General features: G+C 45.6%; 1 protein-coding gene across 1 annotated transcript in view; it reads right to left on the minus strand.

The window, feature by feature from the left end:
• The window catches only part of LOC138566777 (cytochrome P450 2G1-like), a 772909-nt gene that overhangs the window by 653857 nt on the left and 98322 nt on the right, over positions 1–20730 (minus strand). The window contains exons 2-3 of the mRNA XM_069644428.1: positions 6790–6952; positions 6468–6617 (exon numbers count right to left, since the gene is read on the minus strand). Of these exons, the coding sequence (XP_069500529.1) occupies positions 6468–6617; positions 6790–6952 (313 nt within the window). The remainder of the gene's footprint in view (positions 1–6467; positions 6618–6789; positions 6953–20730) is intronic.

A 20730-nucleotide genomic window follows, 5' to 3' on the forward strand; every position in this document is an offset into this window, starting at 1 on the left:
CAATAGACCCATGCATGGAAACATGTCACCACTTACCTTTTCTGTCCAAAGGTACATATTGGTACAGCAATGAACCCAATCAAAACAACTTTCTGTTACCTACTTCCTACCAGTGCCCACAGTGTTATGTCCAAGGGCCCCAGCCATGCAAACAAGCCAGTATGGATTTTGCAAGCACAATACAACATAGCCGTCCGACTGCAAATATCCTCATATTGTCTCCAATGCACTCCCCATCCCCAATGGAGGCTGCCTGCACTCACCAAAAAATAATAGTCACCTCTACAACTACCCACCCATAAATAATATGTGAGTACCTGCGTACAAATTCCTTCCATGTGCCAATGTCTGACTGCCCTCCCTAAAACAAGCATGTGCCCAAGCCCTACACTCTTGGGTCCATACAACCAATAGCCTACTCCTTCAACACACCCACTAAAATGGAATAGAGACATGCATGCTACCATGTGGCCACGTACCTTTCCTGACTACCGGTACATATGGGTACACTAACTAACTGACACAATGCTACATTCTCAAACCTACTTCCAACCAGTGGCCAAACTGTTACATCGAAGAGCCCTAGCCATGCACACAATCCAGTACACCTTTCCAGGCACAACACAACATAATACATCAACTGCAAATATCCTCACATTACCTCCAACTCACTCCCCATCCCCAATGCACTCTACCTGGGCCCAATGCACTATTTCTACGTATGTGTGCAATTCACACACCATCACTGTCCTCCCATACATGCCTACATTGTGTTTCAGGTGCTCTGCCGAACACCTACACTACTTTTTGTACATATGTGTGCAATCCACATAGCAATATCACAGAACTTCCATACATTCAGCATTTCGTTCCGGTTTTGTTGCCAACAGCCTAATCCTTTGCCACAGCCACTGCAAAGTAATGGAGCCATTTATGGAAACATGTGACCACTTATCTTTCCTGTCCACAGGTACATATTGGTACAGTAATTAACCCAATCAAGGCAACAATCTATAACCTACTTCCAACCAGTGGCCACCCTGTTATGTCCAAGTGCACCATCCATGCACACAAGCCATTAGGGGTTTTGCAGGCACAATACAGCATAGCACTCCCACTGTAAATATCCTCATATTGTCTCCAATAAACTCCCCATCCCCAATGGAGTCTGCCTGCACTCACTGCAAAAATGATAGTCTCCTCCACAAATGCCCACCAATAAAGCATATGTGAATACCGGCATACACATTCCTTCCATGTGACAATGTCTGACTGCCCTCTCTAAAGCAAGGCTGTGCCCAAGCCCTAGGCTCTTCGGTACATAGGCGGAGGTTGCCTAGTCCTACTACAAAACCAGTGGAAGGCAATAGAGGCATGCACTTACCTTTTCTGTCCACAAGTACATATCAGTACAGTAATGAACCCAATCAAGGCAACTTTCTGTTGCCTACTTCCAACCATTGCCCACACTATTATATCCAAAGGCCCCAGCCATGCACACAAGCCAGCATGGGGTTTGCAGGCACAATACAGCATAGCACTTCAACTGCAAATATCCTCATAGTATCTCCAATGCACTTCCCATCTCCAATGGAATCTCCCTGCACTCACCAAAAAATGATAGTCGCCTCCACAACTGCCCACCAATAAAGTATATGTGAGTACCGGCCTACGAATTCCTTCCATGTGCCAATGTCTGACTGCCCTCCATGAAGCAAGGCTGTGCCCAAGGCCCAGGCTCTTGGGTACATAGGCAGAGTCCTACGGCCTCCACCCATGTGCCCAATAGCCTACTCCTTCAACACGCCCAGTAAAATGCAATAGAAGCATGCATGGTACCATGTGGACACGTACCTTTCCTGACTACCGGTATGTATGGGTACACGAACGAAATCACACAATGCTACATTCTCCAACCTACTTCCAACCAGTGGTCAGCATGGAAACATGTGACCACTTACCTTTTCTGTCCACAAGTACATATCAGTACGGTAATGAACCCAATTAAGGCAACTTTCTGTTACCTACTTCCAACCAGTGTCCACCCTGCTATGTCCAAGTGCCCCAGCCATACACACAAGCCAGTATGGGTTTTGCAGGCACAATACAACATAGCACTCCGACTGCAAATATCCTCATAGTGTCTCCAATGCAGTCCCCATCCCCAATGGAGTCTCCCTGCACTCACTAAAAAATGATAGTCACCTCCACAACTGCCCACCAATAAAGTATATGTGAGCACCGGCGTACAAATTCCTTCCATGTTCCAATGTCTGACTGCCCTCTCTAAAGAAAGGCTGTGCCCAATTCCTAGGCTCTTTGGTACATAGGCGGAGGCCATAGGCCTCCGCTCATGCACCCAATTGCCTAGTCCTACCACACGCCCACTGGAAGGCAATAGAGGCATGCATGGTAACATTTCCCACTGTGCTTTCCTGTCTACAAGTAGGTATAGCTACACTAACGGACCCAAACAAGGCAACATTCTCACACCTACTTCCAACCAGTGCCCGCACTGTTATGGCCAAGGGCCGTAGCCATGAACACAAGGAAGTAAGGCCATTGCAGGCACAACACAACATAGTACACCAACTGCAAATATCCTCATATTATCTCCAATGCACTCTCCATCCCCTATACAGTCTGCCTACACTGACCAACATATACAATGCAGTGTATGTCAGTAGCTGCAGGAAAGGTCCATATCGCAACATTGCGCTGACAAACAATCCTTTCATTTATCCATGTCATTATGACCTCCCTTGCAGCAATGGTGTGACTAGTCTCGGCTGCGTACCTAACCACTAAGTGCCTCACTGCTCTCCCATGCATGGAGGCATTACATTGCGGGGGTGGTGACCAAGCCCTAGGCTCTTTCTACATGCCATGCCCATGCAGTAAAAAAGCTACACATTACCCACGACCACTACAAGCCAAGTCAGACAAGCATGGGAACATTTTGCCACAAACCCACCGCTGCATAACAACGCAAACGCACTAAGGCAACATAACCACCGGCAGCCATAGCCTACAGCACAAAGCATTGCCAAATATCTTCGCTTCGCCCTCTTTCACCCAGCCGTTCCTATAAACCATGTTTTCCAACGCCTTTCGGCATGCCACTATCCTCTGATACACCATGGTGGTGATTACCAAAAACTTTGACGCACAGCACACTTTCCTCCAGCCAACCACCGGCCGCGTACAATGTATGCTGACATCACGGTGTACCGCAGGCCAATGACATTTTGGTCCGTGGAGCGAACATGAAAATACATTTCAGTATTGTGCAAGAAAATTACTGGTCAGATTTCCACCAAACACACAAAAGCAGGCTTTCCTACCCAAGCTCCCGCTCCTGCCGCAAATTTGGTGAAAATCCGTCCAGCCCTTCAGGCTGTAGCCGTACGCACAGTTTTTCCCCATTCAGTCTATGGAGAAAAAAAATGTTGGGACCCCCTATAAGTTTGCTCCCCCCTGCATGAAACCTCACCAAAAAATTCAGAGCAGGCCATATACTTTTTTGCAAATTCTGGTGAGGATTCCTCCAGGGGGAGCGAAGTTATAAGCCACCCAAAAAGTGCTCTTCCTATGAGTTTAGCAACTTAACCATAACTACATGGCCGCTACCGTGGGCTGTGTGATATATATATATATAATATACAGCGGTGGCCACCATCCTATAGTTAAGGTGAGTCGAACTCCCATCGGAATCCCTTCAAAATTAATTGCTAATATCCTTTGGCCTGTGTGATAGATTTGGCCGGTATTTTGAAGTCAGTTATGGACACGCAGGCCCCCCCGGACTGCAAAGTTTGGTAAAGATGTGTTAAACAATTTACAAAAAAAGTTTCATCCTAGTTTCCATTAATTTTCATTTGTGGTTTGGGGTTATTTTGTCCAGTAGTTTTTTCAATATTTGATTGAGAAGGGAATGCACCTTCTCTAAAATAATTGGCTGTATCTTGAGTAAATTGCAGAGAAACCGGGTGTTTATAAACAAAACAGCCTCCATCTTTGTTTTTGCTCGATGCAGGAGACATCAGCGGAAATAGCCGAGGGTATCGGAAAATGAAACGCAGGTAAAATGCTGTTTGCAGGTCAATAACATGCAAATGCCATCAGTTTAGAGGTGAGGGGTTACAGCCAGTGACATTTGGGAGTTGGAGGGTCTTGGGACTGAGTTTGCAACACAAAGCTTTTCTGTAGCTTCGGCTATGGACAGAATAGCTGCAAATAGCTGACATTTCAAAGCAAACTGCATCTCGGAAATAGTGTGTGTTGTGGGTGGAATGAGAGAGGACAGGCAATCAGGGCAGTGTGGGAAAATGGTATAGCTGTTGGGGGCACATGGTGAGGGCTTGGAAGAGTAGGAAAGCATTTTATCTTTTGCCATTTTTCCTGAAAGCCGTAGCTATAAAAATGACTATAGATATGATATGATATGATATGATATTTATAACGAGCTTAATACCCAGAGGTTTCTAAGCGCGGACCCGGGGATCAAACTTGTGTTGCTCTGTGTCATCTTGCTTTCAAGGCGAGAACTTGCCCAAGAGCTATCCTCCCGAAGATATCTGAAGTTCTGGACCCACGGCTAAGGATAAAGACATTATTTTAATATATATATATATTTTTTTTCTTTTCTTTTTTTTTCTTTTTTACAGCTACTGTGACATCGGGGTAACAAATCACTGGCAATGGCCAGTGACATGATAGACATCCAGGACTCCCATCAATGCAGTAAACAGGACTCTGCTTAGCATCAAAGCGAGGAAGCGGCTGGCCCCCTCAGGCCATGTTGCCTAATAAGTTAGCAGATGTTAAAAGGCCACTTAGAGCAACATGGCCTGAGGGGTCTGACCCCTTCCTTGTGTTCCCAGTTCTCTCTGGAAGCTCTGAGAGAATTTCTTTTTGCCTTTTGCAGAATTGCATTATAGTATTTGTAGTCTCTTAGTGAAGATGGGAGAATAATTCCAAAATGTTACACTTTTTGGCCAGACGCCATGGCCAATGACATGATAGGCATAATGGACTCCCATCGATGCAGTAATCACTGTGTTGCCTTTTTCTGAATTGCATTATGGTATTTGTAGTCTCCTACTGAAGTTGGGGGAATAATGTCACAATTGTATATGTTTTCGCCTAACGTATTTCTACAAGGATTTATATATTTGAGTGACACTATGGTATGTGTACTTTTCAAGTTATCTTTATAGGGATGTCAAGGTTGCTACCAGGGTTTTACTCAGGTTGTGTTATTCCCAGTGCAGACGCTTACCCACAAGACCAGAAGCACGTGTTTCTTTTTGGGATTTTATTTTCTAACTAGTTATGTTTTTTATGTTTAACAGACTGAAAAGTGCAAATTATGACATAATCACTGTGCACATATTATTGTGGCCATGGCTAGTGTCTTTATCTTTGCACACCTACTGTATCCCACCTTCTCTAACTCCACCCAACCTCCCCTCACCCTCTGTACCCCAACAACCCACCATACTCCATCCCTCTTTATTCTCTCTCATTTTGCCTAATCTTGACTACCCCACCTACTCACCATACTTACATGTGTTGTCTTTCTCTATCCATACACTTTTCCCACACCCTAACTACCCTTAGCCAGCTTAGTGCCTTCTTCTTGACCACTACCCACTCACTCTACTGATACAGAATCGATTCATGCTTTTGCACTGTTCTCACATTATCTCTTATACTGTATATATCTCAAAATACAACTTCCAAGGACAACTGAATAAAAACATTTATACATATGTAAAAATTGATAGACCCTGTTATGTAACACAGCGCAGCTATGTAGCAAGCAATGTGCATATACTGCGAAAATGCAGATTTTCAAGTTTTTAAAATACTTTTTAAATGCCTGTCCATCCATTTGTGGGACTTAAAAATTAATATACTATGCTACTGTGCAATGTATGAAAAAACACAGAAGGTTCAATGATGGCCCTTAAATGCACTCAAAATAAAGGGCATGAGAATTTGATTTGAGAATCTGAATTGGCCATATATCTCTCCGTTTGCGGGCTCCCTGTCGACATTTTCTCTATGTAGTTGAAGGGAAATCAACACTACACAAAAACGCTAAAAACATTTTACCTTGCTACGATGGCTGGGTTGATATACGTGTTCCTTTTTAGTTATAAAATTAGCTTCCTTTTCATCCTCATAATCATGCAGTATTTACTGCATGCAATATTTCTCGAATACTGTATGACATAAATACGTCACGAAACAGTAATACAGTAGATGTAAACGTAGGTGGTATTTCAATTACCGGCTCTATTTATGGATATCGCCTAATTTATCCTCTGGGCTTTAGGAATTTGTAGAACAAAGAAAACACAGTGAAACTAAATAGAACAAGTCACATTGAAATACTTGCAAATGCACATTTCCCATGAAGACAATATAAGGAAAAGGACTGGGTCTATACACTAATGCACCTTTGGTTTTTCTCAGCTCTTTCATCAAGTACTGGGCTTCCTCTTGGATACGTTCCTCGATGCTTCTTTTTCCCATACCAAAATTTCGTAAGGTCATGACGGAAAACCGTCGAATCTCCTTCCATTGCTCTCCATTGAGAACCCCGATCCCTGCAATGAAGACATATAAGGATTTGCACACTTCAGATGAGCCCCTTTTGCAAAAGGCATTGTTAACAAAGAAAGTACACAACCATTACTAATGGCAATTACCAGAGGAGGAAATGGGGCCTTTCATTCTTATACTGGCCATATATCGCCTTAATGTTCCTTAAGCACTCACCATAACCATGAAAGATCATTTCAAATGATGGAAGTGATCCCCTTGTGATGAAATCATCTCCGTGGTCAATCAAAGCTTCTTTAATTGCTTCATATCCGCATAGTGCAACCACACGCCGGGGGCCCAGATACATGGTGAACACTGGGCCATAGATATCACGAAGCTGCATGGAGGAAACATAATACAGTCATGCTCTTTCTTAGCCTACATTTACCACATGCACATTGTTATGTTTTTAATAAATGAAGTGTTTGTGTAATTCAACCACGCTGCCAGCAAAGACTAATCGCTAAAAGCAGGCCCATTTAATCCCCAAAGTTCTTTCATTTCAACACCACATGGCATATGCTGAGCTTCTTCTAGGCCATTTTGAATTCAGAATAGTTCCATTCTCCTGTTCTGGGAAGCGTTCTTATATTTACTCCACGATTACCTGGCAAGAGATTCTGACGGACTTGTTTCTTTACATGAATGTTACTTAGTGTATTGTTAAAATGTGTCTGCTCATATATAGTTTGACCATCTTTCTAGACAGTTGCCTAGATGAAAGCTCTTTCCAACATGAAGAAATGGAACTATATGTACCGCAGAGTATCTCTACTAAAGTCGTATAGTCGTGGTCAAGATGTCGCTTCCTACACGCCCGAGACAAACAGACAGTGGTGGCAGCAAACTAATATATCAGACTCCATTGAGCAGCGGTCACGCACTGGTGGATGCACGGTGGGGTTGTGTCTGTGGGACTGGGGCCGCGAGGGTTGGTGTGAAAATCCAGACGGGCAACAGGCCCGGGAGGATAGCTCAGCGCAACGTGCTCGCCTTGGAAGCAAAATGACACGAATCAACACAGGTTCTATCCCTGGGTCCGCGCTCAGAAACCACTTGGTGTGTTATAAATAACATATCATCATACAAGCCTCAAAGAAAAACACAGGTCAATGGGTTGCACTCCGATAAATGAAGGGGTGGGGGAAGATGTACAGAAGGGAGCAATGTCAGGAAAAGAAAATGTTAAAAAGCATCATAGATGAGGGCTACGACAACGTGTGGGGGAACGGAGGGCCAAGTTTGTTTTTTGTTCTGAGGCGTGGCAGGACAGAGAGCAACAGCGACCACGCTGGAAATGGCACAAAAAGGTACAGCAGGATTTTGAAGATACTGCCACTGTGTGATGTATTCGTCTGCAGAGGGAAGAAGGCATGCAAGAGATAGTGACTGGTAAGTGGTCATTTGGCCACTTCTGTTCAACATTGCGCTATGCCCCTCTAAGGATCTGCATGACCAGAGGAATGTTTGGCATCTGTAAACTGGAATGTTTGGCATCTGTAAATTGCTGGTGTTCTGTCCTTTTCAACAGGATATTCTGAATGCCATTTAAGCTACACTGATGCAGCAAATAGTGTGCCAAATGAAATAGATGGTGATGTAATGTGTGGGTAGAAAGCGTAACATCATGAGATCCGGGAGCCCAGAAGTTGTACGGCAGTGTGGGAGAATGGGGATGCTATTGAGAGTTAGGCAGTTGACAGTGACATTATGTACGAGCTGTGCATGACTACAGCTCTGTGACTGCGAACTAGAATGAACCTCCTCTACAGCAAGAAGGAGAGTCCAAGGCAAGCATCAATGTCTTTTTTATAATTCCTTTCTTTTCCTGTTTTTTCCATTTTGCATGAAGCAAGCAATACCTAAAGGCAAATGAAGGCAATGGAGAGACCTGGGAACAGAGTGATGGTAATATTAAGGGCCTTGTGAGATGGAGGAACATATGTGCTCTAAAGGGGCACTGCAGTTGGGCACATGCAAAAGGTAAAGAGTGGTGCTCAGCAAAAAGAACACAGTGCTGAATTGTGGCCACCTGATAATAGAGAAGAGATATAAAAGCAATCTGGCAGAAGGGGGAAAAGTGACTTGTAGTCAGGGATTTGCTGGGTTTGAATTGCCTTTTATTTGTATTTTATTTTGTATTATTACTTTTATTTATTTGAGGGTGATATAGTGTTTCTACTGGAAATACCATACAACATGATATACACAGGCAGGCGAGGAGTCCCTTGTCTGCAGGTTTTACAATGGTTAACGTTAGGCAAGATAGATAGTGTGCAGTATCCTTTGGAAGACTACAGCAACCTTGACCTCCTGGCAATAGGAATCCAACCTTTGGTATAAGTCTGCACTACACAGGTTGGTAGTGTGGCGCAGCAGCCAGGCTTATCCCAAGAGAGGTCAATGTGAGCAGCAGGGTTGTAACACAGAGTTTCACAGTGACAGTTATTCAAATAAACACACTTAGTTTTTTTTGATTAAACAATTATTAATTTATTTAGCAGTCAGTTATACAAGCCTTCTTTAGAAGGGAGCAAAACATGTAACAATTATAATACACTCCAAAACACACTCTTAGTTTCTCAAAAACTGCGAATGATGACCAGTGCAACACTTGAATGGAAAGGTGATCACTAGCCAGCCTCACATCTAGACAGAATATTTAAAATTTAGCAAGCGCCACACTCCGATGAAATAGTGAATGGCAATTAACCAATCCACTAACAATTTCAACCCTCTGCATACACCTCTCAAACTCTAACCAAACACAACCACAAGCCTAAAATGCAGCAATCTGCACAAACTTCACTACACTGCAACAACAAAACAAACCGCACACAGACTTGCACAACAACGCACGACGACTACCGGCCGTAAAAAACCCCAAGCCCAGCCAATGGACCCACCGGGCTGGGGCTGCCAACAGCACATCATTGCTATCTTGCACTTTTTCAGCTCATTCCCACTAACTGCCTCCCCTCCCTCTTTCAGAGCCGCCAGAGCGCCATTAACATTAACATTAACATTAAATCAGATGATACCCATTGGGGATGGCACACAGACACTTCCCACATCCTCAGGTGACTTAAATAGCTAGGACACTGTGGACATGGATCTATCACTGGTATAGTTAGAGCAATACTGAGTTTGGTGCAAAAGGTTAGATATAGGAATAAAACAAAGGTTAACAAAACATTCATAAACTGGTAAGTACTTTTAAAACCCTTCAATGCAAAGAAAAGTAACCCTTTCCTGGGGAAAAGGCAAAAGCACAAAGTCAGAGGTAGAAGAGTCTCTCAGGGAGCCAGGGCAGCCAATGTTAGTTGAACAAAGTCTAGGGGAGCTTAAGATGTTTTTTGCAGGTAAGTAAAAGTCTTGCACAATGTTTTTAGAAAAGTTTGTAGAAATAAGGTCACTTGAAGGGCCACAAGCTGGGACGCTTGTGAGGGGCAAAGATGCAAGCAACTCTGCAAGGTTAACCAAGACAAGTCTTAACTGAGAACAAGTAAGGCTACACCACAAGAGGTACATTCTCTTAGACTTTACAGTACCTTTGATTAGAAGAAATGGTTCCAGCTGGATTCTGTTCCTGTACAGCTCTGCAGATCCTTGTGTTCCTGTGCCTCAGTCGTGGGAACAAGAGAGAGGATGCCTGGGGACTCCTGCACTGCAATGAGAAGGTCGGCGGCAGCAATGGGCAAACTTCAATAAAGCAGCACTTTATCGCCTGACACCAAATAGCAACACTGCGGTTCTCGGATACCACTTCAGACTTTCCTTGCATATGGGGTCCAGCACTCTGTTGAGGTGGCTCAAGCTTGGTCGGTCCTGCTTCAGGGAAGTCCGGAGGATCTTCATGGTGCTTGGGTCTGACTTAAAAGCAATCCTCTCGATTTGGTGTTACTCTCCCTGGCACTTCGGTTCCAGCAGCAGCAGCAGTGGAAGTACAGCAAGCTCTGACAGGATATCCAAACGAGTTCACTTTGGAGTTGATTGTCCGACCAACTCAAGGGGAGAAGTTGTCCTTGTGTTATGCTCACCTGGTATCCACAGGGACGCCACCCAGCTGGGTTACTCGCTGGTATGCTTCTCAGCTTTGCCCTGATGTGGTCTGCGGGGAAGGTTCTGCCTTGTGGTAGAATTAGGTGTGCTCTCCGTCCTGCCTTCTTTGCAGGGGCGCGTTGTCATTCATGGGCGAGTGCGATCCAGTTACTTCACTGACGCCGGCCCATTTGATATTGTTCAGGTAGGTCTTATTTCTGTTCTTTAGTTGTGTTGCTATCCTGCATGCCTTTCTTTGTTTAAAATGTCTCTTTTTTCTCACTTAGGTATGCAGAGCTTCAGCGGGGCGAACTGGCTTGGTTGAGCCCCGCTGGTAAATGATGGTGCATTAAGAGCGCTATGATGCGGTAATTAAGCGCTATGTGCAGCACTGCAAAGTCTTGCCTTTGCTAACCTGTGTTTTCCTTCCTTGTAGGTCGCCGTGTTCTTCAGCGTGAGTGGAATGTCCGGAGTGGTGCCAGCCAAAGGCGACCAGCCAGGTAAGCCTTTTGAGCAGTTTGCATTTTGTACATGTCTCTACAGCTTTCTTTAATTCTGCCTCTATCTTCCTCTTTCAGCTTGTTCTGTCCGGGAGGCGTGCAGATTCGAGGAAGCTGTTCCCAGTAGCTGTGAGTGTTTAAAGATGAAGACTGCAGGTAAGATGCTGCTGCTAATGATGTTCCTTTTGTCTCCTTGCAGGTTCTGCTTCTCAGAGGTTCGAGGGAATAGCTGGAGACGGTGAGCGTCACGTTGCAAGCTGCAAAGTAACATGGAACAGGTTCTGCAGTCAGGGTGTGGTTTATATAGCTCAGGTAAAGTAGTACCAGGGAAAGTAGCTCCAGGCCTGCCACACCCAAAACACTAGACCGCATAGCTTGGTTCTTGGAAACCAAGCTATGTGGATGCTTCCATGTTGGCTGACAATACAATAAAGTAGTTCCCAAGCACATGCCATAGGCGCCAGGACTGGCTTTTGAAGATGATGCCAGGCTCTAGAGGCCCGAGTCCTGACTCCACCTGGCCAATGGGTTTGCCAGAGGGGGTTTTGGGCGAGGGTCGTGACAGCACTCCCCCCTAAGCACCCTCCCATGGTGTTCCTTCTGTCTGGCCAGGTTTGGTTGGGAAGTTCCGATGGAATTTCCTGATAAGACGTGGTGCGTGGATATTCTCACTGGGCTCCCAGGATCTATCTTGTGGTCCAAATCCTTTCCAATTGACAAGATAATATAGCTTGGTCCTAGAGTATTTAGAGTCCAAGATATCTTTGACTTAGAATTCTGGTTCCCTGTCAACAAGTATGGGCTTAGGTGGTGTCCCAATACGTGTGCCGGATTGCATTGGTTTCAGGAGGGACACATGGAATACTGGGAGGATGTGTAGATTAGGTGGTACATCCAGTTTCACGGATGCTGGGTTGATAATTGCCTTAATAGTATAGGGACCTAAGAATATGGGATGAAAGGTCCAGGTACCCTTGATGGGTACGAATTTAGCGTCTAACCAAACTTTATCTCCTACTTCATAATCAGGGGCCCTTTTCCGGTGTTGGTCGCACATCTCTTCTGTTTTTCTTTGGCATGAATAAGGTTTTCCTTTGCCCTTTTGAAAGCCTGAGTATTGGTTGTGTGTAGAGTCTTTACCGCTGGCATTTCCAAGCTGACTGGAAGGTCTAGTTCAGAGGTACGTGGATGCATGCCATGGAGGGTATAGAAGGGCGTTTGTCCCGTGCTTGAATGCAAAGAATTGTTATATGCATATTCGGCTATCCATAGTAGGTCTTTCCAATTCCTTTGTTTGTGGTGCAGCATGCACTGTAAATATTGCTCGAGTGTCTGATTGGTTCTCTCGGTTTGGCCGTCCGTTTGGGGATGGTGACTGGTAGATAGCCGAACATCGATCTGCACCATTGCACATCATTTTTACAAACAAACTGGCTGCCTAGATCAGAGACCAGAACCAAAGGGAAGCCATGTGGCTTAACCACACCCTCCAGGAACACTTTTGCTAAAGTGGCTGCATCTGGGAGGCCTTTGAGAGGAATAAAATGGGCCATCTTCGAGAATAAGTCCATAACTACAAGGATGGTGTTGAACCCTTGGCTTGGAGGTAGATCAGTGATGAAGTCAAGGGAAAGAGTGTGCCATGGAACTGGAGGAATGTCCATTGGTTGTAGGAGACCAGATGGGTTTTGTTTCTGTGATTTATTTTGTGCGCATACACCGCAGGACTGAATATACTTAATGATGTCCTTACGCCAGGTAGGCCACCAAAAGTTCTCTTTCACCTTAGCTAGGGTTTTGGTGATCCCAGGATGCCATTTGATCAGTGAATCGTGATAGTTTGAAATAATATGCTGTTGTAATTCCTTTTTGGGTACATATAGGCGATCCCTAAAAAAGGGTAGGTGGTCCTTGATGGTATATTGTTCTCCATGAGTTTGCCATGCGAGGTAGGCATCAGGATTCATTGTCTGTTGGATTTATTTTCGTAGTTCTGCTTGTGTTAAGGCTGTTGTGATACCCAAGAGTTTGTCTTCAGGCATAATAGGTACTGGGTCTGGAGTTGTATATACTATTTCATCTATGCCCATGCGAGATAAGGCATCCGCCTTTCCGTTTCTGACTCCTGGTCGAAATGTGATTACATAATCATATTCGGCGAAGAAAAGGGCTCACCGTAATTGGCGTGAGGACTGGGCCATGGCTGTTTTGAGATATTGCAGGTTCGGTGGTCTGTGATGACTGTAATGGTGTGTCTCGCCCCCAGAAGGTAGTGCCTCCAGGCTTTAAAGGCGGATTTGATAGTCAGGAGTTCCTTGTCCGTGATGGCATAATTAATCTCTGGAGGTGAAAACTTTTTCGACCAGAAGGCCACAGGATGTAGCTGGTCGGTTTCCGGGTCTCGCTGTGAAAGGACCGCCCCCATTGCGAGACTGGACGCATCAGTTTCAACGACTTAAGGGAGGTCTGGACAAGGATGTTGCAGGATTGGAGCTGAGGTAAACCTTTGTTTAAGTTCCTGAAAGGCTTCTTCTGCTTCTTCGGTCCAAGCAAACTTTTTATTGTTTTTTCGTAATTGTACTGTGATTGGGTGCACAACCTGAGAGAAGTCTGGGATGAACCGGCGGTAAAAGTTCACAAAGCCCAGCATGCGTTGTACCCCTTTCAGAGACGTCGGTGAAGGCCATTTCAGAATGGCGTCCACCTTGTGCACGTCCATTCTGATGCCTCCTGGAGTACGGATAAAACCAAGAAATTCTACTTCGGTGACGTGAAAAATCATTTTTCAAGCTTTGCAAACAAGTGATGTTGACGGAGCTTGGTGAGGACTGAACGAACGTGCCTGACATGATCTTGTTCCAAGGCTGAGTATACTAAGATGTCGTCTATGTACACTAAGGCGCACACATCAATTAACTCCCTTAAGATGTCCTTCATGAAATATTGGAATGCCGCAGGAGCGTTGCATAACCCGAAGGGCATGACTTGATATTCAAACAAGCCGTACTTAGAACGGAAGGCGGTTTTCCATTCATCTCCTTTTCTGACTCGGACCAGGTGGTACACTCCTCGAAGGTCCAATTTGGTATAAACCTGGGCATCTTTAACTTGGTCTAGCATCTAAGGGATGAGTGGCAAGGGGTAGCGGTTCTTCACGGTGGTCTGGTTCAATGCGCGGTAGTCAATACAGGTTCTCAAGTCTCCTTCCTTTTTCGGTAAGGACTGGCTGCAGGGGACTTCGAAGGACAGATAAATCCGTTTGCAAGGTACTGGTCTAAATAGGATTTCAAATGAAGGTTTTCTGGTTCTGTGAGAGCGCAGATCCTGCCGCAAGGGATTTGTGCACCAGGAACAAGGTCGATCTGACAGTCATAGGGCCTGTGTGGCGGCAATGTATTGGCTTGGTCCTTTTGGAAAACATCCTGGAAATCATGTTATTCACTTAGCAAGGTATTAGTTGCTCCCAGGGTTGATACTGTCGCTCTGGGAGTCATGGGGATACAGACGTTGCGTTTCTCTTCTTGGTAATAGCAGGCAGGGGAGCAGTCACTGGGGAAGGTTAATTTTCGTGCCCACCAGTCTATCTATTCATAAACTGGTAAGTACTTTTAAAACCCTTCAATGCAAAGAAAAGTAACCCTTTCCTGGGGAAAAGGCAAAAGCACAAAGTCAGAGGTAGAAGAGTCTCTCAGGGAGCCAGGGCAGCCAATGTTAGTTGAACAAAGTCTAGGGGAGCTTAAGATGTTTTTTGCAGGTAAGTAAAAGTCTTGCACAATGTTTTTAGAAAAGTTTGTAGAAATAAGGTCACTTGAAGGGCCACAAGCTGGGACGCTTGTGAGGGGCAAAGATGCAAGCAACTCTGCAAGGTTAACCAAGACAAGTCTTAACTGAGAACAAGTAAGGCTACACCACAAGAGGTACATTCTCTTAGACTTTACAGTACCTTTGATTAGAAGAAATGGTTCCAGCTGGATTCTGTTCCTGTACAGCTCTGCAGATCCTTGTGTTCCTGTGCCTCAGTCGTGGGAACAAGAGAGAGGATGCCTGGGGACTCCTGCACTGCAATGAGAAGGTCGGCGGCAGCAATGGGCAAACTTCAATAAAGCAGCACTTTATCGCCTGACACCAAATAGCAACACTGCGGTTCTCGGATACCACTTCAGACTTTCCTTGCATATGGGGTCCAGCACTCTGTTGAGGTGGCTCAAGCTTGGTCGGTCCTGCTTCAGGGAAGTCCGGAGGATCTTCATGGTGCTTGGGTCTGACTTAAAAGCAATCCTCTCGATTTGGTGTTACTCTCCCTGGCACTTCGGTTCCAGCAGCAGCAGCAGTGGAAGTACAGCAAGCTCTGACAGGATATCCAAACGAGTTCACTTTGGAGTTGATTGTCCGACCAACTCAAGGGGAGAAGTTGTCCTTGTGTTATGCTCACCTGGTATCCACAGGGACGCCACCCAGCTGGGTTACTCGCTGGTATGCTTCTCAGCTTTGCCCTGATGTGGTCTGCGGGGAAGGTTCTGCCTTGTGGTAGAATTAGGTGTGCTCTCCGTCCTGCCTTCTTTGCAGGGGCGCGTTGTCATTCATGGGCGAGTGCGATCCAGTTACTTCACTGACGCCGGCCCATTTGATATTGTTCAGGTAGGTCTTATTTCTGTTCTTTAGTTGTGTTGCTATCCTGCATGCCTTTCTTTGTTTAAAATGTCTCTTTTTTCTCACTTAGGTATGCAGAGCTTCAGCGGGGCGAACTGGCTTGGTTGAGCCCCGCTGGTAAATGATGGTGCATTAAGAGCGCTATGATGCGGTAATTAAGCGCTATGTGCAGCACTGCAAAGTCTTGCCTTTGCTAACCTGTGTTTTCCTTCCTTGTAGGTCGCCGTGTTCTTCAGCGTGAGTGGAATGTCCGGAGTGGTGCCAGCCAAAGGCGACCAGCCAGGTAAGCCTTTTGAGCAGTTTGCATTTTGTACATGTCTCTACAGCTTTCTTTAATTCTGCCTCTATCTTCCTCTTTCAGCTTGTTCTGTCCGGGAGGCGTGCAGATTCGAGGAAGCTGTTCCCAGTAGCTGTGAGTGTTTAAAGATGAAGACTGCAGGTAAGATGCTGCTGCTAATGATGTTCCTTTTGTCTCCTTGCAGGTTCTGCTTCTCAGAGGTTCGAGGGAATAGCTGGAGACGGTGAGCGTCACGTTGCAAGCTGCAAAGTAACATGGAACAGGTTCTGCAGTCAGGGTGTGGTTTATATAGCTCAGGTAAAGTAGTACCAGGGAAAGTAGCTCCAGGCCTGCCACACCCAAAACACTAGACCGCATAGCTTGGTTCTTGGAAACCAAGCTATGTGGATGCTTCCATGTTGGCTGACAATACAATAAAGTAGTTCCCAAGCACATGCCATAGGCGCCAGGACTGGCTTTTGAAGATGATGCCAGGCTCTAGAGGCCCGAGTCCTGACTCCACCTGGCCAATGGGTTTGCCAGAGGGGGTTTTGGGCGAGGGTCGTGACAGCACTCCCCCCTAAGCACCCTCCCATGGTGTTCCTTCTGTCTGGCCAGGTTTGGTTGGGAAGTTCCGATGGAATTTCCTGATAAGACGTGGTGCGTGGATATTCTCACTGGGCTCCCAGGATCTATCTTGTGGTCCAAATCCTTTCCAATTGACAAGATAATATAGCTTGGTCCTAGAGTATTTAGAGTCCAAGATATCTTTGACTTAGAATTCTGGTTCCCTGTCAACAAGTATGGGCTTAGGTGGTGTCCCAATACGTGTGCCGGATTGCATTGGTTTCAGGAGGGACACATGGAATACTGGGAGGATGTGTAGATTAGGTGGTACATCCAGTTTCACGGATGCTGGGTTGATAATTGCCTTAATAGTATAGGGACCTAAGAATATGGGATGAAAGGTCCAGGTACCCTTGATGGGTACGAATTTAGCGTCTAACCAAACTTTATCTCCTACTTCATAATCAGGGGCCCTTTTCCGGTGTTGGTCGCACATCTCTTCTGTTTTTCTTTGGCATGAATAAGGTTTTCCTTTGCCCTTTTGAAAGCCTGAGTATTGGTTGTGTGTAGAGTCTTTACCGCTGGCATTTCCAAGCTGACTGGAAGGTCTAGTTCAGAGGTACGTGGATGCATGCCATGGAGGGTATAGAAGGGCGTTTGTCCCGTGCTTGAATGCAAAGAATTGTTATATGCATATTCGGCTATCCATAGTAGGTCTTTCCAATTCCTTTGTTTGTGGTGCAGCATGCACTGTAAATATTGCTCGAGTGTCTGATTGGTTCTCTCGGTTTGGCCGTCCGTTTGGGGATGGTGACTGGTAGATAGCCGAACATCGATCTGCACCATTGCACATCATTTTTACAAACAAACTGGCTGCCTAGATCAGAGACCAGAACCAAAGGGAAGCCATGTGGCTTAACCACACCCTCCAGGAACACTTTTGCTAAAGTGGCTGCATCTGGGAGGCCTTTGAGAGGAATAAAATGGGCCATCTTCGAGAATAAGTCCATAACTACAAGGATGGTGTTGAACCCTTGGCTTGGAGGTAGATCAGTGATGAAGTCAAGGGAAAGAGTGTGCCATGGAACTGGAGGAATGTCCATTGGTTGTAGGAGACCAGATGGGTTTTGTTTCTGTGATTTATTTTGTGCGCATACACCGCAGGACTGAATATACTTAATGATGTCCTTACGCCAGGTAGGCCACCAAAAGTTCTCTTTCACCTTAGCTAGGGTTTTGGTGATCCCAGGATGCCATTTGATCAGTGAATCGTGATAGTTTGAAATAATATGCTGTTGTAATTCCTTTTTGGGTACATATAGGCGATCCCTAAAAAAGGGTAGGTGGTCCTTGATGGTATATTGTTCTCCATGAGTTTGCCATGCGAGGTAGGCATCAGGATTCATTGTCTGTTGGATTTATTTTCGTAGTTCTGCTTGTGTTAAGGCTGTTGTGATACCCAAGAGTTTGTCTTCAGGCATAATAGGTACTGGGTCTGGAGTTGTATATACTATTTCATCTATGCCCATGCGAGATAAGGCATCCGCCTTTCCGTTTCTGACTCCTGGTCGAAATGTGATTACATAATCATATTCGGCGAAGAAAAGGGCTCACCGTAATTGGCGTGAGGACTGGGCCATGGCTGTTTTGAGATATTGCAGGTTCGGTGGTCTGTGATGACTGTAATGGTGTGTCTCGCCCCCAGAAGGTAGTGCCTCCAGGCTTTAAAGGCGGATTTGATAGTCAGGAGTTCCTTGTCCGTGATGGCATAATTAATCTCTGGAGGTGAAAACTTTTTCGACCAGAAGGCCACAGGATGTAGCTGGTCGGTTTCCGGGTCTCGCTGTGAAAGGACCGCCCCCATTGCGAGACTGGACGCATCAGTTTCAACGACTTAAGGGAGGTCTGGACAAGGATGTTGCAGGATTGGAGCTGAGGTAAACCTTTGTTTAAGTTCCTGAAAGGCTTCTTCTGCTTCTTCGGTCCAAGCAAACTTTTTATTGTTTTTTCGTAATTGTACTGTGATTGGGTGCACAACCTGAGAGAAGTCTGGGATGAACCGGCGGTAAAAGTTCACAAAGCCCAGCATGCGTTGTACCCCTTTCAGAGACGTCGGTGAAGGCCATTTCAGAATGGCGTCCACCTTGTGCACGTCCATTCTGATGCCTCCTGGAGTACGGATAAAACCAAGAAATTCTACTTCGGTGACGTGAAAAATCATTTTTCAAGCTTTGCAAACAAGTGATGTTGACGGAGCTTGGTGAGGACTGAACGAACGTGCCTGACATGATCTTGTTCCAAGGCTGAGTATACTAAGATGTCGTCTATGTACACTAAGGCGCACACATCAATTAACTCCCTTAAGATGTCCTTCATGAAATATTGGAATGCCGCAGGAGCGTTGCATAACCCGAAGGGCATGACTTGATATTCAAACAAGCCGTACTTAGAACGGAAGGCGGTTTTCCATTCATCTCCTTTTCTGACTCGGACCAGGTGGTACACTCCTCGAAGGTCCAATTTGGTATAAACCTGGGCATCTTTAACTTGGTCTAGCATCTAAGGGATGAGTGGCAAGGGGTAGCGGTTCTTCACGGTGGTCTGGTTCAATGCGCGGTAGTCAATACAGGTTCTCAAGTCTCCTTCCTTTTTCGGTAAGGACTGGCTGCAGGGGACTTCGAAGGACAGATAAATCCGTTTGCAAGGTACTGGTCTAAATAGGATTTCAAATGAAGGTTTTCTGGTTCTGTGAGAGCGCAGATCCTGCCGCAAGGGATTTGTGCACCAGGAACAAGGTCGATCTGACAGTCATAGGGCCTGTGTGGCGGCAATGTATTGGCTTGGTCCTTTTGGAAAACATCCTGGAAATCATGTTATTCACTTAGCAAGGTATTAGTTGCTCCCAGGGTTGATACTGTCGCTCTGGGAGTCATGGGGATACAGACGTTGCGTTTCTCTTCTTGGTAATAGCAGGCAGGGGAGCAGTCACTGGGGAAGGTTAATTTTCGTGCCCACCAGTCTATCAAAGGGTTGTGAGAAACCAACCATGGCATTCCTAGTATTAGCCTGAACTGAGGTGCCTGGATGAGATCGAATGAAATAGACTCCCGATGTCCGTCCTGACACAGCAAGTTTACCCTGGCTGTGCACTGGGTTACTGGTCCGAAAGCAATTTCTGTCCCATCCACGGTGGTTACCTTGTCAATAGTTGGCTTAGAACACAAAGGAAGCCCCATCTCTGCTGCCAGTTCTTGATCAATATAATTTCCAACTGCTCCGCTATCGATGTATGCTTCAACGGCATGCATTCTTGACGACTGTTGGTGGTTAATTAAGATCACTGGTATTGCAAAGTGCGAGGTCAGCAACTCTTTCTTCTCACTCTACAAACTGACCTCTATGTTTGTCGAGCTTGGTAGTTTCCCGATTCCTTAGCTTCATCCTTCTCTGTGGCCCTGACTGTTCTTCTTGGGGGTTTTACTGGACAGTCCTTCAGGAAATGTCCTGGTTTCCCACAATACAAACAAAGCTGTTGTTGTCTTCTTTTGTCCCACTCTTGTTTTATTAATGGAGGCCGTATCCCTCCAATCTGCATGGGTTCTACAGCATGTTCAGGTACACAGGGTGTGTTTTCCCTTGGTCGAACATACACAGTCCGAGGGTCCATCTTAGTCTTGTCTGCCTTTCAGTCCTGCAACCGGTGGTCTAGATGCACGACCAGATTTATGAATTTTGCACAGTCTCTGGGTGGATCAACCACCTGGGCTAAGACGTCCTTTAATTCGCCTCGTAAGCCTCGATGGAATATCATGGTTCTTTTGTTTTCTGGCCACCTAGCTTTGGCAACCAGTCTGCTGAAGGTAGCAATGTAGGTTAACAAGTCCTGATTCCCCTGTCGGAGGGACAAGAGTTCATTGTCTACTGCTTGTTCCTGGGTATGGCGAGCAAAACGTTTTTCCATTTCTCTCTGTAAACCCCCAAAGTCATGTAATAGAGGATCGTCATGGGTTACCAACAGCACCGACCAATCTACTGCACTACCACTCAGGTATGATAAGACAAAAGCTACCCGAGCTTGGT

The sequence above is a fragment of the Ambystoma mexicanum genome, chromosome 2p, assembly GCF_040938575.1.
Source record: "Ambystoma mexicanum isolate Mex_15411 chromosome 2p, UKY_AmexF1_1, whole genome shotgun sequence".
NCBI lineage: Eukaryota > Metazoa > Chordata > Amphibia > Caudata > Ambystomatidae > Ambystoma > Ambystoma mexicanum.